Raw genomic sequence first — 16,757 nt, forward strand, 5'->3', positions numbered from 1 at the left:
TTTTATTTAACGGGAAATTGGGGGGGCCTTCCCCCCCGCCCCGGAAGGCCCCCAATCCCTTTTTTTTTTTTTTTTTTTTTTTTTTTTTTTTTTTTTTTCTGGCGTAATGCGACCTGTACCCGATCTTTTCATGACAGTCTGAACAAAAAAAAAATGACAGTCTGAACAGCACGAGTCGGATTTTTTTTTTCCCGAATGTGACCCATATCATATCCGTTTCAAATGCGACCTAACGTTCAGGTCGCAGTCATCCGAACTGAACGTCACTGATTCTCAACAAATCTCACTGTGCTGCGTCCTGATACGCACAAGCGGGAAGAAAAACAACAAACATGACGGACTATAAGGAGGATTAAGTTGTTATTATGCTGCTCCGGCCGGACAACAACTTCAAATACGTAAGCTGTGCTCCACCGTTAGCCTCCATGTTTACTTCCGCAAACACTGAGCACTTCTTCTTCTTTTTATGGCGGTTGACAGAACACTGAAAACGCTGACGCTATTGCGCCCTTTACTGCACATGCGGGACACTTTCAGGTCGTTAGCCCGTTCACACTGCAGAACGCATACAGGTCGCATTTACTGGCAGTGTGAACGGCCCCGGCAAAAAAATCGGAATTGCCAAAAAATCGGAATTGGATCACTTCACGCTGCAGTGTGAACACACCCTTAGAGACCAACCAACCTGACAGTCATGTTTTTGGACCATGGGAGGAAGATGGAGTGCAGGGAGACAACTCAAACTCTATGTAGAAAGCTCTTAGGCCAGAAATTAGGCCAAAAGCTTTCTTTCTGCAATGCAGTAGAGCACAACTGTGCTAAAACTTTTTCACAGATCAGCTCTAAGAGATGAAATGCAATTACATTCCAGCTTAGTTGGTAAATTGCCCAGTGAGCCTTGTGATATATTACATGTCGCCTTCAATAGCGTAATTTAATTTTTTTTTTTTTTTTTTACGAAATACAGTAGAGGGCAAAATGGTCCAACTCTCCATATTGTCAGTAACAGAAGAGCTCAGATCATTTCTATAAAACAGAATGCAGTGACAGCATCTCAACAGGCTGCGTCAGCCTCTCCAAATGCTACACAAGCAAGTTTATGATTACGAGACTAAATAAAAATCCAAGAGTCAAAACTCATTTGTTCAGTTTAAATCCCCAATATCATTAAGCATCTTGTTAAATATGCGTAATCATTTCATCTTTGCAATGCAGCAGCAACATGCTAAATGTAGAATAATATATATTTCGTATATCAATTTCTTGATAAATTGATATAGGTCAAACATCTCTGATGAATTTTGAAAGTTTGTGGATTTTAGTTTTAGAACTGAAGATAAACGCTGCTTTCACATTTCAATGAAGACTGATGTTCAACGTTTATACACTATACATATGACTTAGATGGTTAGCTTTTTTGTTTTGTTTTGTTTTTTTACTTTCGAAAAGAACATTCTCATACAGTTTTCAAATGGATAGTGAAAATTATAACTACCTACCTCTAGATTTACATAAAATGTACTCTAAAACTGGACAAAAACTAAAAATACTGCAACAAAAATGAATGCCATGATATGCAAAAATTAAAAATGGGGACAAAGTATACTTTTTAAAAATTGCAGTCAGTAATTTATTATGAAAAGAACTCATGTATTATGCAAAAAAACTTGCACTTTTTTCTGTCTTTTTTATTTATTTATTATTTTGCATATTTTAGATACTGTAGAAGTCGCCCTCTTTTGTGGAAAAAGTGTAGACATATTTCCGTTAATAGTTGTAAATTCACTGAAACATGTTAAAAGGCCTATTAAGTACACCAAAGCAGTCTTTGCTAACTTGCCTTGCATATATATTTTTTGTCGCTCCGCCGTGGAAGGTGAGGGCGCTCCTTCTAGCAGACGGCCGCTTTTTTAAAAAAAACAGACAGTCTGACCCCCTCATCAACAAGCCACTTCCTCTTTTGTCTAATTTCATGGCGATCGGGAGAGAGGGAACACCACCGACGGACGCACACTGTCTCGGCACTCCTGAAAGAGTTTATCTGGGGTAAATAACTGCCATTTTTCACACAACTCGCGTGTTTGCGGCAAAGTACGATAAGTTGTATTCGCTTTCGTGGGGGTTTGAATCTCCTTGCAAATGGAAGGATTTGCTCAGCTTCTGGGTCACACATTTCACATTGTAGCGCCACTCGCTGATAACAAATCGGACGAAATGGGCTCCCCCTCCGCCTGCATCTCTCCCACAGACCCAGCCACACCACACTTAACGGCGATGGCTAGCTAACGCTAGCAGCACTTAAACGCCCCACATATGTCGTCACAAAAAATACTTACATTTATTAACTTGGTGGCAGCAATATGACATGGAATACTTAATTTGTTCAGTACTTTAGAAAGTTTTTTGGCTCTTTGAGAATGTTAGCCACTTGTAGTACTGGAGTGTTTGTGTTTGGGTTAGCGGGCAGCTAGCTCCCGTGCTATGTATTGAGTTAACTTGGATAGCGATTCAGAAGTTTGTATTTGGCGAACAAGCTACAATGGGCACAGTGGGGTAAAAGTATATTCACACATAACTTTTAGAAATTGTAAAATAACTTGAACTGTAACGAAATGTGTATCTCTACCATTCATTAGATTTACCCCGCTGATTGAAAGAGGAGAAACAAGCTAACTAGCTTCGTCAGCTAACTACTTGGTTAACGGTACCTTATCAGTAGGAATTTTAGCAGAAGTCATGCACAAACTTATCCGCTCATTATCATTATCTCCTATTTAATCTAAATTTCGGTTAGAGCCAGAGTACACATCTGCTTCCACTTTAAATAAAGTTGCACTAAGTTAGTAGAAAGTTTATTCAGGTTTTAACAGTAAAGAACAGGAGGCCAAAAACACTTAAGCGAATATTGGCGAAAAAATTGCTACTTAATCACACCATCTTGATCATGAGATTACAAAGAAGTTTACTTCATTGAGGACAAAAGTAAAAAGACAGCACTATGTGTGTGTGATCCAATTGTTCATATAAAAAGTTACTTTCATTGTGAAATGACCATATATTCTAATGCTGTCATTTTATTTAAAATCAAGCGAAGGTGATGGACATATGCTTTAATGCACAAATTGAGAAAATCTTATTTGTTAATTTTCTGTTAAAGTTAGTACAGCCATCATATCAAATAATCTACAGGACAGTTTTCTCTCTCTCTCTTTTTTTTTTAAGATTATGTTCTCCTTCTGAGGAGAACATAATCTGAATCTGTAGATAAGACCAGAAAGAGAACAGGAAATTATCTGCGGGGGAAAGCTTGATTGACAATTTTGCATACAAATTTAAGCATGCACAATTTTGTATTTACAGCATAACTCATTACTTGGCTACGAATAAATGACTCACCTGAGCGATTCATTTTATTTTTGGAAACAAAAGCACACTGTGTAATAGTGCTGTTCAAATGTGTGAAGCCATTTTAATGTTACTCAGAAATACAATCTTTAACATGCTCGGTCATAATGAATTTGATGGAGATTTAAATATTTCTTTTGTTGTATTATTGCTTTATTTTGGCAATGTTTAAATCATGTATTGCTGCATTTTGCATTTGGGGGGGAAAATGCTTTTGCAATAAAGTTCAGTTGCATAACATAGTATGACCAAAAAAAAAAACCCTCACTTGGAATAAACTCCTAAGCTAAATTGTAGCACGCTAACCTGAAGTGTGAAAACCTACTCGGTAAAACGAAAATAAATACAATTCAAATGCTGAAGTTTTGTCAGAATTTCTTGCAGTAATAAGTTGCCCGCAGAGACGCTAACTGCGTGGTATTTGTTAGATCTAATGGTTGTTTATCTTTGCCCTGTTTACAGTTTAAACTAAGTTGTCAACCTTCCTGGCACACACGACATTTTCCAGGTGAGTTGTTGTCCCTTTTTTTTCTTTTCTTTTTTTTTTCTTGATCATGTTTTCTTTGACTCTTTTACATATTTTTATATTTGTTTGTTTACTTGGATCTCATGGTCAACTTCAGTTCATGGCTGAACCTTAAATGTTTATTATCTTTGTTTTATTTTTTTATGCCACATAAGTCTAAGCAAGGCGGAGTATTGTTGACTAAAATGATGCACAAGGAAGGTGTGATTGATTCGGTAAAAAAAAAAAAATCTCCTGACTTCAGCTTGTTTACAGAATTCCCATCAACAACAAATGCCATCCAAAAGCTCTTTGCAAGACAATCTGCTCTGGCGTACAATTATAATTGCGTCGAAATCTAGTTTACTCCAAATTTGATTCATATCAGCCCAAGTTATCCCAATCCAATCTGCTTTCCAGAGGAATCCAACAACGTTTCATTCAAATAATCAGCAGTGATATCAAACACTCCTTTTCTGCTACTTTTAGGTTCACTGCCGAAGCCCATTTCAGCACCAACCTTTCCAATAAGGCGGCAGCAAAAACTTTACACCCATGTGAGAGGATTGTTTTTTTTTTCTTTTTTCCTCCGTTTGAAGGCCAAACTTGTTATTGAGAGCACAATTTAACGTTGGCAGGTTGGAGACCATTATTACTCCACCTTCTTAACAAGCTCAAACATGTAACAAAAAAAAGAAGATTCTGTCAACTGATTTCCACCTTTCACGGGGCTGCTTCCCACAATTCAGCAGTGATTTTTATTTAAATACATTTCTACCGATCTGTAGCCGATTTGTATGTACAAGTATACAGAAAACTATGTACTAGTGAGATCTAATACTTGGGTATTATGTCTCTGTGTCAGTTTATGCTGTCACTCTTTTGTACTGTTGAGGATCTGAACGTACCTGTGCCAAACAATTAGCTTTATAGGATTCCTATGCAGTCTTGTGAAGTCTAGATGAAAAGTTGATATTTAATCATTTATCAAGCTTTGATGCAGGGTCTTCTGACTTTATTCCCTATCCCTTTACCTACTTCTTTTTTTTTTTTTTTTCCAGGATTAGTTGATCTTTTTATTACTTTAACCAGTTTTATGTTTAAATGAGATCCTTCATCTTTAATTTTCCACAATCCAGCTTTGGTTTCATCCCACTCATTTATCATTTTGGTTTCTGACCGAATTCATCTCCAAATACTCTCATCACAAAACCTAGCAGATTTTCTTTGGCTTCTTTTGACCCCCATCTACAAAGAGCTGGTTTTCAGCGAAACCGGAACATTTTTCTTGCTATCCAGCCGCTCGTTTGCACGTCTCTAGCAATCGGAGTCTTCAACAATGAAACTTTTTGAAGCCGGGTCTGAGAGCGTAACTTTTGGGAATGCCCCCTGCGGAGGTGTGAAGTACTCTGCTGGTGTGAAAGCACATTCACAGAAAGCACTGCTGCAGGACAAGGTGGAGGTTAAGAGTCGAAGCGCATGCGCGTTTCGACGGCATGTTAAAATAGCGCCTGTGCATGACAACTACAGTGGATTCGAGGCGTCTTGGCGGTCTAGACTAAACGGCGACACCGTTTAAATGTGGAACGTTTCCGCAATCAAATATATCAGCAATTTCTAGTCGGCTGTCTCATGTAAACATTGCCTTAGACTCTTCAGGATCAGAGTTTTATATTGGACCTGTGGCTGTTAAACTGGGTCTTGTTAAGATGCCAAGCAAAATATGTCAACAAAGCAGTAAAACTGCCCTTCACCTCTCTGCCAAATTGAAGGAAATGTCAGAGTTGGTTCATGAGCTGGTCAATTGGAGGTAAATATTTTGTCATAAAAGATCTAGGATGTGTTAAAGACTGCTGGGGGAAAAATGGCCTGACGTCCAACAAACGACCACTGCTCCAGGAAATGAACACTCATCCTACGTCTGAAAAACTCATAGGCATAAATTACATTCCTGTCAACTTGTCACATGTGTAATGCTCAAAGTTTCCTAGCCAGTGAGCTCTCCTTGTGTCTTTACCAACTGGATTATCTGTGTGTACCTGCAGGTGATACTAGGCGGACGTCATTAAAGAGCCTCCTCCAGCTCCCAGACTTGTTCTTCGCTGTCCCAGGTTAAGACTCCTTGGTCTATGGCTCTGATGGACAAAACCAAACACGTCAAGCGGCAGAGACTGGACCGCATCTGTGAAGGTAAGAGTGTAGACTGGCAGGAGGGTTTATGAAGAAGATTAGATCTTAGAATTAATTGTATGTGCAATTGTTAAACCACAACACTTGTTCATCATGTGAAGCACTTTGTGTTGCTGTTATGTGGTTTACAAATAATCTTGACTTAACCATGCTAGCCTAGTGCTGCATCACTTGTAAAATTAGCTGGCCCAAACTAAGTGAGGATTTTACTTTTAACTTTAAAATTAGTTTTTAAAGTAATTTTTTTTTTTTTTTTTTTTTTACATTCCTTAAATTTTTTTTCAGTTTTCTTTTATGTTTTGAATGTTGACTGTTCAGAATGACTTGTTTGCTTTAGGTTTATGCGATAAAATTGATTGATGGGTGCGGTGCTCCCAACCTAATGGCGCAACCTTTATTAGTTTCCTTTTGTGTGGCGTTTGTAATGAAGTGTTTGTCTTAAGTCGCTGTGCAAGAAGTGCGCTCCGTTTCATTGTGAAGGTGGCAGACAGTAATTCAACTTTCCGTTTCCAGAACGTGCACTCGGGGACGGCGATGTGCATCCATCTGTGATTGTTATCGTTTGAAGCTGTTGTATAATGGTGATGCGAATCAGACATAGCTGTGCACAAAACTGAAGGAAGCCCTATGGGAGAGTCTCTAGAGACCTGTGAGACGGAGAGGACAAGGTGAAGGGTTGCGGCCCAGGCTACTGGGAAACGGGCCAGCTGTCTCTTTAAAAAATGACAACAGCCCAAACCGCCCCAGGCCTCGGCTTCAGCTATGCTAATGAGGTTAGTGCTGGTTGGCCGAGTCTGTATGGGGCCGCCTGTGATTGGAGGCTGGCCGTGGGGGAGGGGCTGGGCGTGGATGACAGCTGGGATCCAGTCAGCCTAGAGCAGGCTGGCAGGAGAGAGGGAGGAAAAATAAGAACCGTAGAGAGGAAGACAGGCTGACAGACTTCACAATGCAAGGTTAGGCCCACTGCCCATGTGTGTTCTGTTTTTTACGTGCGTTTTCGATTTAAATTTTTTTTTTTTTTTTTTTTTTTTTTTAGATTTGTGAGTGTTGTGTGTCGGTGGGGGGCGAGAGAGGCATGTATGGTTTGGGTGTGGCGCAGAAACGTGTGCGTGTTCTGTTTCTCTTTCACGCTCAGTGTGGGTTGGTGCTGCCGCAGCCGTTGAAGGAACTGAATAAGCGTGTGTCTAGCAGCGTCTGGGTGGAGTACTGCTGCTTGCTGCATTATCATCGTCTGCTGCCCCTCCCCCCCTCCTCTTACTCTAAATACGACCAGGAGGAGGGAGTGGAGGGAAGAAAGGCAAAGAGAGGGAGAATGAATGAATCACTGAATGAATTGTATTGTGTGTCTGGCCATGCTTGTTCTTCGTAGGCCTTGGGTATGCCAGTGTCCTTTACTCAAATTACTTTCCCTGCAGTCTCAACTTGGTTGTATATTTTTTTTTCTGAGGAGCTCTTTGTGATGGAGCACTTTAAGTTTTTCTGCGTGGCAATTGTCCCTTTGTGTGTTATGCAGTTGGCATGGTGGCGTTTTTGAGCCATCTGCAGTTAATGTGAATCACACTGCCTAATACAGTCCACTAGTATGCACGTCCAGTGACTGTATCGGACATGCAGGCCTGTGTTTTTCTCCTTCCTTTTTATTCTTGCGTGAACTTAATTTACTGGAAAGGCTTATTGTATGGAGAAACAGACTCTCCCCCTGTTCTGTTATTTTCAAAACCAGATTTTGATTAATTCTTCCACAAAATTAGCAATTTTCTAATCAATTATTTTCAGTTATTTCAAGAAAATGCAGTGCTTTAACTTTCAGGGACTGACTAGCTTAATATTTCCATTTCAAACTGTGATCTCAATAAAACAAGCTTAAGATCTTTTAACACAATATGTCATAGCAAATCTTAGTTGCTCGATCTTTTTCAGGATCCTGAAACTGTTACGACTAAATCGGTTTACCGACGTAGCACTTGAAACTTGCAACTGTAATTTAATTTGATAACGTCATAAAAAAAATGAAGCTGCTATAATGAATTTTAAGACTTAATATAACATAATAAAATATTAAATTCAGTGTTTAGTTTATAATGAAGTCATCACAGCAACACGAGTTTGAGATCTTTAAAATTTATATTTAGCTCAAAATCTTTAAAGTCACAATATGTCTTGAAATCTCATAATCTTGATACAGTTGATAATTACTTCATGAAAGCGTTAAGCACGAGCCTGAGGCCTGTCTTCATATGACAATGTGATAAATTCTGCTTTTTCAAGTTGAGAGAACACGAGTCACAATAAAACAAGCTCAAGCTCTAGTGGTTATTGCAATGAGATGAACAATTAATAACACAAATAAATTGTTACGGATCACATCAGGCGTTTGTTCACGTAATCTAAAGAAGCGTCACGTGTGTCATGGTTCACGGAGATAAAATGCGGCTTGTGAACAATTTTGGAGGATTTCATGTTGGGCGTGCGCTCATCCTAAATGCCACTTTGTCCTTCACTTGTTCCTGGATTCCAGCGCGGCCTGAAAGCTGAGGCTGAGGTGTTTAAAAATCCGAGCCTGGGAAAGTCTGGAGTCCCTGAAATGGAAAATGTGCAGAAACCCTGAATACTTGATTTCCAGCCTCAGCTACCAGCTCGCGTTCCTCCCCAGCAGTCTTGCCACCGCGTCCTGCCTTCTGTCCAAGTAAAACCGTTCCAGCAAACCGCACTCCAGCTCCAATGAAATGCACACCTCTCGCACGGCAGTGACAAGATAAGTCACAGAAAATAATCTCATACAAAGCAGAAACGGGAAGAGGTGTAAAAAAAAAAAAAAAAAAAAGAGGAAAGAAAAAAAGACAGTTTGCGATAAGTGTTTCTGCAGTGCGTTGGCAGAATTGCAGCATTAATTTGTTTTGGCAGCTCTGCTTTGGTTGGCAGAATGGAGAGTGACTACGGATGAGATTTGCCACCAAGTGGTGTGTTTATACTGGGAAGAGAGGGCAAAATAACTGGAAGATGTGGCTCTTCTAGACATGAGATGTAGGTCACAACTGACCCACCCCCCCGCCAGTCCCCACATCCCACCACTATAAACTCATGAACCCCCTTCACTACCTCCTTCCAGACATCAATCAGTTTTTCACCCCTCCCCCAGTTGTAGCACACCATCACCTCTCCTGCTACCTTCTAGGCTCTTTCGTGTGCGTCTGCCATCGCACGGTACCCCGGTCCAGTTCCTAGAAACGATACTGGATCATTTGATTGACCCGAGTCTCATCTTTCCTCTACGCAGAGGCGCTTCAACCCAGATGTTCGTTGCAAAGACGAGCAGATTCCTGGATGCGCCATTAAAGATTTGGTTACACGTAACTTCGTAACCTTAAATCACATCAACGCATACATGCAGTCATACAGTTTCCTCTATGTTGGTGTTTGGAAAAAGAGAGTCAGACGCTGTTTTTCTAAGGAGTAAAGCATTCAGCTATTTGTGCAGGGGGATTTTCTTTTTGTACATCACATTGAGCAAGCCAGACGTGGAAAATGCAGACTGACTCACTAACCTTAAGTCTATTTAGTCATTTTGAAAAACAAGTGGTTACACGCCGTCCGGATTAATAAGGTGTTAGTATTGTTTAAAAGATGTAGACTGTATGGAAGCCTGGAAAGATTTAGTCTTAGTTTTCATTCATTCATTCTTTTGTGTGTTTGGCCTCTTAAGTCTACAGTAGGGAACTCAAATCATTATTTATGTAGTATTAATAAACTTTTAGTAGGAACTTCCACGTCTTTAGAGGGTCATAAATGTTACAATCCAAAAAAAATAAGTAAAATACAAGAAAACTTTATACACTGTCGTATAACTTACTGATGCATTTAATTTATTTCTAATAGTTGGTCATTTTATGACATAAATATTGAAATTAAGTTAAATGTTTGTGTTAAATGCATATATGATTTAGTATTTGCTTAATTGTTTTGTAGTTCTTCAAATTATTTTAACTGTAATCAGCTGACCAATCAGATCTTGAAGGATCTGGAGTTAAGGGAGAGGAACCAATCGTCTTTGCTTTAGCCGTGCAGCTTTGGACGTGATGTAACAGACCACATGAAGTCCTGCTCTGCTGGGAAATGATTATTTAAATAACTAAACAACTTATTTGCATATGAATTTTACAATGCAGATGTAAATGTTCCTCCATAAAACATCCTTCTGGTTCTGATTAACTCAGGTATCCGACCCCCCATCCTGAATGGGCCGATGCACCCTCGGCCCCTGGTGGCCCTGCTGGATGGACGCGACTGCACTGTTGAGATGCCCATCCTCAAAGACGTGGCGACTGTGGCTTTCTGCGACGCTCAGTCCACACAGGAGATACATGAGAAGGTAGAACAAGATCAGCTGCCGGCACCAGTGGTTTATGACCTGAAAACATCATGACTGCCTGAAAAATTTTACATGCTGATCATTCAGATAGTTCAATAAAAATCTGTCCTCCCCAGGTGTTAAATGAAGCTGTGGCTGCTCTGCTGTATCACACTATAACTTTATCCAGAGACGACTTGGAAAAGTTCAAAGGCCTACGGGTTATCGTCAGGATCGGCTCGGGCTTTGACAACGTTGACGTCAAAGCAGCCGCTGAGCTCGGTGAGGCGATCAGGTTTACAGAACGATGTTAGACACGAGCTTCTTTACGGCACAACAAGGCGAGCCTAACGTCTCCTCCTTCCCCTCCCCCGTCACACAGGCATCGCTGTCTGTAACGTGCCAGCAGCCTCGGTGGAAGAGACGGCCGACACGTCGCTATGTCTGATTCTCAACCTGTACAGGCGGGTCACTTGGATGCACCAAGCCCTGAGGGAGGGGACCCGGGCCTCCAGCGTGGAGCAGATCAGGGAGGTGGCTGGAGGTGCTGCTCGAATCCGCGGTGAAACGTTGGGCATCATCGGTTTAGGTGAGCGAACGCGGTTCCTGGGGTTAATATAAAACCAAATTAAGCATAACGACTTGGAGTCGGATCATTTGTTCCCAACCTTAACCCGGTCCTGCTGTTTTTAGGACGTGTTGGCCAGGCTGTGGCCCTGAGAGCCAAAGCGTTTGGATTTAGCGTAATCTTTTATGACCCGTACCTGCCTGACGGCGTCGAGCGCTCGCTGGGCCTCCAGCGAATGGCCACGCTGCAGGACCTGCTCATACACTCTGACTGCGTGTCCCTGCACTGCAGCCTCAACGAGCACAACCACCACCTCATCAACGACTTCACCATCAAACAGGTCAGCGGATGCAAAAAACGCTTCCTAATCATTACTGGGATGGGCTTTTTAATACTCCCATTAATTTTTAAGTGTCGCATTAATGAGATCTGATGGTAATGAAACAGTAGAGCGGGACATCCTTATTTCAACATTTAAAAGAATCAATATCAACAGATTATGAAGTCATTCTTCTTCTTCTTGGTCCTCTTCCACCGCTGTAGGCTCGTTTTCTTTGCTTTGAATCCACTTCACGTCCCCTGATCTTCTTCTCCTCTAATTAGGCCAAATCCCTGATGGCTTTCACCTGATTTTAACTGAAAATTTGGCGTATCAGATCAATCTAAAGAGTCACCGCCCCTAACTGTCGCATACGCCCACTAAACGGAGCGCCGCTGATGGGTGTGCAGATGGGTGGAGGGTGCATGTTTTTTTTTCAACATGGTGCATGAAATATCCACTATCAGCACTATGTGCCTCTTGATTAATATATACACGCTGCTTTGATAGCTTAATAGGCTCCTCTGGGTTTTAGGCAGGAATTTGCTGCCATAATTTTGTTTAGAATAACATAAAAAAGGGCCCGATTTTTCGAGTGTAGAAAGTCCAAAACACAAGATTTTCTTTCATTTTTGTCCTCCACATCTTAACGTCTTTTATGCACTCGGAGCATAAAAATGAGTTCATAATTTATTAGATTTAGGCTTGTATGTTATTTACATGAAATGCAACCGGAAGTCATGTTTTTCAAGCCTTGAAGGAACATACAGAGCACAAATAGGTCAAAGAACTGATCCCTGAAGGATATGTAGGATTTACATAGAATTTAAGCCACTGCCATGTGTTTTTAATGTCAAATAATATTCTATTAATAAGAATAACATTGTCTACCAATTTATTTCATTTGTAAGAATTTGACTGGGGACTAGGCTGAATTATTTTACATTCATTATTGGTTTAGTAAAATTATTTGCTACATGGGAAATCTGCTTTTATCAAAACAATAGAAATGTTTATTTTTTTCTCTTCAGTTCCCTTCTCTATTCCAAACCCACTTCAGTTGTTTGGTAATGATTTAAATATTGCTGTTGGATCTTCAGACAGGTTGTCGTCGTAGATTATAGAAGTGAATCTTGCACTAGATGTTTATTTATGCGTTTCTATTATATAAAGCAGATGAATGAAAACTGTTTAGTCTCCAAGGCCCTACAGGTAAAGCAGAGTTTGTATCATACAAACACTGCCAGTCGTGTTCATGAGCAGAAAACTAATTAACTCATCCCTGCTTGGCAGCCACTCAAACTGCAGCTGCATAATAGCTTTACAGTGAGACTCCCACAGTTTCACCTGCCTCCTCCTATTTAGGCAAAAACCTTTTTCAGGGGTTTGAGGTTTTGTCTTTTTTTTTCCTGCCCTTATGGCGAATTTTTGTTGCAGTCGGTTTCAATCTGTTGCTCTTCCGACAGATGCGTCAAGGAGCGTTCCTGGTGAACACGTCAAGAGGCGGGCTGGTGGACGAGAAAGCTCTGGCTCAGGCCCTGAAGGAGGGCCGGATACGTGGAGCCGCCCTGGACGTGCATGAGACAGAACCGTTCAGGTAAGAGCAGAGCGCTGCACGAAGCCCACAGCCTGAGCCTGCTGCCTTACTTGTACACACGGTGTCAACGGACGTTAACAAGTTCTTACTTTTCATCAAGTTTTTCAACGGGCCCCCTGAAGGATGCCCCCAACCTGATCTGTACCCCTCACACATCCTGGTACAGCGAGCAGGCTTCAGTTGAGGCTCGTGAAGAAGCAGCCAGAGAAGTGCGCCGGGCCATCACTGGTGAGTGTACATGTTGATTAGATGGCATAAAAAACATTTAAATATTACAAAACATTTAAATGTAAAAAAAAAAAAGTACAGTGAACCCCTGATATTCATGGCGTTTATGGAATAGAGCTGCCGGCGAAAAGCTAAAATACTTGAGATTCCTTCCAGACACACTTAGAACTGACTATTTTAATAGTCCAAACACCAAAAATGCCCTAATATGCACAATGAAAACCCTCTTAGTACCATCATAGAAGCTAACATCCACAGTCTTCCTTATTCTCCCTCTTGGGAGTTCAGCCAATCGACAGCTAGGAAAATAAATGGTGTTCTTAGACAATACTATCTGCTATTTGCAAAGGAGCAAATGGCAGATAGTATTTGCTGCTTTGCAAATAGTAGCCAGTCGCGTATCGAGTTGCTGCATTTTCTTTTATTCTCCACAGAAAAATGCAAAGACGGGTGAATCTGAATATTCAGCGACGGATTAGGTGGGGGTCCAGTGTTTATAAAATGGTATTGATGAATGCTGCATTGATGACGTTTGTTCCCACTGCTTTCTATGGAGCTCAATCATTAAACTCTATAAATTTTGGGATCTAACTGAGCAATTAAGGCCTCATGATGTCAGAAAGGAATTTAATTGCGATGATTATTGATTGCTTTTAACTCCCTTCACATTTTTCATCACACTGTCCTCACCAAGTCCTCTGCCATTAATATTTGATGTTGTGATTTTGGTTCAGTGCAGTGTGCAACTTCACTGAACCAACTTGATATTTTATACAAAGGGATTAATATTTCACATTTTGTATTTTGGTGATTTGTGATATAGTATGAAAGTATATTCTCTTTTAAAATCTGAGAAGCCAGTTCTTACTGACCAGTGTCATTCATTTCTGAGTGGAAAACCTTTAAAAGTTTGGACCTGGAACATTTTAGAAAAAATAAAAAATGTTTGCTTTTCCCATTTTCTAGAATTCCACATCACTTTACAAATCCCCAAAAGTAAATTAAATAATGGGAAAATATTTAAGTATTAAATATTTAGGAACCCTGTATGTGATGTTGCTCCAGGTCGTATCCCTGACAGCCTGAAGAACTGTGTGAATAAGGAGTATCTGATGGCTGCCTCCCAGTGGCCCACCATGGAGGCAGCTACTGTTCACCCAGAGCTTAACGGAGCCACCTACAGGTGAGAGCAGTGAATGCTGACCAGGACAACACGGGGCCCTGTTGGCAGACGGGAAACGAGCTCTCCTCCTCCTTCTGTTCCAGATTCCCCCCAGGTCTGATCAACGTGGCAGCAGCAACGGGGGGCCTGCCAGGAGCAGGCACAGGCGTGGAGAGCCTGGTTTCAGGAACCCTGGCGCACGGCATCGCCCCCGTCACCCACCCCCCTCACGCCCCGTCCCCGGGGCAGCCCACTAAGGCTGAAGGCGACAGAGACCTCCCCTCCGACCAATAGCCCCCTCTGCCAGCTCTGGCACATTCCGTCATCTCTGGAAACCAAACCCTCGTCGTTCCCCGCCGCCCCCGTCCTCCGCCTCGCCTCGCCCCTTCAGGGTCAGACACAAAGCGACGCTCCGGTGCACGGGAAGCACCAGTCTGACCCATCCTGGATCTCCGGTCCTTCGTCTGATCAGACAACCAGCCCAGGAGTGACCCATCTACACCAATCCATCCCCCCCCCCCCACATCCCTCCATCCTCATCTCACGCACCGTCAGACACCCCCCCCTCACCCCCCACAATGTCAGCAATAACTGTGTTCTCAAGGATTCAATTATTGGATTGGTTTTACTTCCTTAGCTGGCTGTTGTTTTAATGGAAAGTTGATCTTTTGTGGTTCTAGGTGTTGCTGTTTTGCTTTTTCCGACATGAGGCTTTAGTCTGCTGCCTCCAGCAGGAACAGAACAGTCAAAGCTCCACTTTGTACATTAATGGCTGTGTTACTACTCTCTTCTTCTTCTTCTGTTGTTGTTGTTTTTTATTTTTGATTTCCTGGCCCCTATCTGCTCGTATTATGACTGGGGGAAACTGCTTATTACAGTAAGGCGGTCAGAATCTAGCCACCCTCCATCCCTCAAACCTCCTTGGCATTATTAGCTTGCTCAGCAGAGGGTTTATAATGCAGTCTGTGTGGAGCTCTCTTAACTGTGAAACTCTATAGCGTTAAACCATTTAAAGAATGAAATCCCCCTATAAAGACTTTTCTCCCCTTACTTGCTCAAAGGTTGCTTAGCAAGCAGCTAGAGACAGACCCATTTGGTTTTGGTCCCCAAAAGGAAATCTAAATCGAGCCAGCAGAGGGCGCCCTCTATCTGGCCTCCCAGTAACAGATCATTGATGCTACTTTAAGTGATGCAACGTAACAAACACGGAGAAACTGACTTAAAATTTGCTAAGATTTCACCACCCTGCACATCCTCATCCTCCTCTCGTATCATGGCTCTCCCAGCACAGTCGCACACACCAGTTCGCATCCACCAGTCCCTTCAGGTGTGACAGGACAGTATGGGTCAGATTCCCTGCAGGAGCAAACAGCGGCTAGCGTTCCTGCATGCTTGCATCTTCAAGACAGTGGTGTGTGTGCGTGCGTGTGTGTGTGTGAGTGAGGTAAGTGTTTCCTCCCTCACTCTTGTTGTTGTCGTTCCAAAGGAGTCGTCCCTTACAGTTAACTCTTAAAACGCTGTTGCCCTGGTGTGAAGGGAACACCTTTCTAGTACCTCATTAACAGATATTGAATGTACCGTGCATACCCTTCTCTTTTTTTTTTTTTCTTCTGTTTTTGTACAGATTTTCTAGATGAAATTGTAGCAGTCACGACGAAATTAAACGGAGAGAAAAATAAAGCAACAACATAAAAGCCCATTTGAAATAAATTTGAAAACTACTCAGGCGTCACTAACAACGTGCATCTGTTTGCCTTTTTCACTCAGCTTAGCACAATTGTCAGACTTCAAGCTTTTAAAAAGTGATGTAAAAATTAGCTGATGAAGTGGAATAACTTGGACTAGGACAGTGGTAGTACATACTTGCGTTGCATTTGACCCCCTTCATCAAGCTGCTGTCTGTAGTGCATGTGAAGTCATTTTTACGGGGGAGTCAGATTTCCCCTCCGCCCCCAACCCTCTCTCCCTCCCCATCGAAGCGTTTCTCCTTTTCTTCGGTCGTAGTCCGTTTCCAGTGATGTACAGTTTGTCCCCCTCAGAGTCTATGAGCAACAGGTGGCTCCTCTGTCGTGTGATAAGTATATATTTTTAAATAAAAGAAAAACAAAAAACAAAAAGTAATCCCCATAGTTTGGATTATAATCTTAAAATCTCCTGTTGGTGATGATATATATTTTCCAGTCCAGCGGTGCACTGTTGTTAAAACCGTTTTTGTTTTTAAAGGATTAGCTCTCCGTGTTCGACATGTTGTACTGAAACATTTCAGAGAAAACGAGATCCCTGCCTGTTCCCCACCCCACGGCCACCCGCTCCTCCCTCCACGTTCTTTTTCCTCCTTTCTCTCTTTAAATTTGTCGTTTCTGGCTTATATCCTGCGGGCCTTACTCGTTCTCTCCCTGTTACAGTAGCTGGTATAGAAAGTTGCCATTGGAGCC

At 41.8% G+C, this 16,757-nt stretch overlaps 1 protein-coding gene across 3 annotated transcripts in view; it reads left to right on the forward strand.

Annotated features, from left to right (window-relative positions):
• Window positions 1-15,832, forward strand: part of ctbp1l (C-terminal binding protein 1-like) — a 20,061-nt gene extending 4,229 nt beyond the window's left edge. Inside the window, exons 1-11 of one of the 3 annotated variants that reach the window (XM_015057046.1) lie at window positions 1,910-2,046; window positions 3,868-3,913; window positions 5,956-6,100; window positions 10,315-10,469; window positions 10,586-10,730; window positions 10,831-11,037; window positions 11,142-11,356; window positions 12,802-12,932; window positions 13,033-13,160; window positions 14,226-14,343; window positions 14,427-15,832. In XM_015057046.1, the coding sequence (XP_014912532.1) occupies window positions 6,040-6,100; window positions 10,315-10,469; window positions 10,586-10,730; window positions 10,831-11,037; window positions 11,142-11,356; window positions 12,802-12,932; window positions 13,033-13,160; window positions 14,226-14,343; window positions 14,427-14,616 (1,350 nt within the window). In that variant the 5' untranslated portion in view covers window positions 1,910-2,046; window positions 3,868-3,913; window positions 5,956-6,039 and the 3' untranslated portion in view covers window positions 14,617-15,832. Of the gene's footprint in view, window positions 1-1,909; window positions 2,047-3,867; window positions 3,914-5,955; window positions 6,101-6,948; window positions 7,054-10,314; window positions 10,470-10,585; window positions 10,731-10,830; window positions 11,038-11,141; window positions 11,357-12,801; window positions 12,933-13,032; window positions 13,161-14,225; window positions 14,344-14,426 lie in introns of those variants that run through there. The other 2 variants (XM_015057047.1, XM_015057048.1) reach the window with 2 other exon arrangements.
• The last annotated feature ends 925 nt before the right edge of the window (window positions 15,833-16,757 follow it).

Source organism: Poecilia latipinna, unplaced genomic scaffold, assembly GCF_001443285.1.
Source record: "Poecilia latipinna isolate Pla-1442-1.1 unplaced genomic scaffold, P_latipinna-1.0 Scaffold1432, whole genome shotgun sequence".
Taxonomy (NCBI): Eukaryota; Metazoa; Chordata; class Actinopteri; order Cyprinodontiformes; family Poeciliidae; genus Poecilia; species Poecilia latipinna.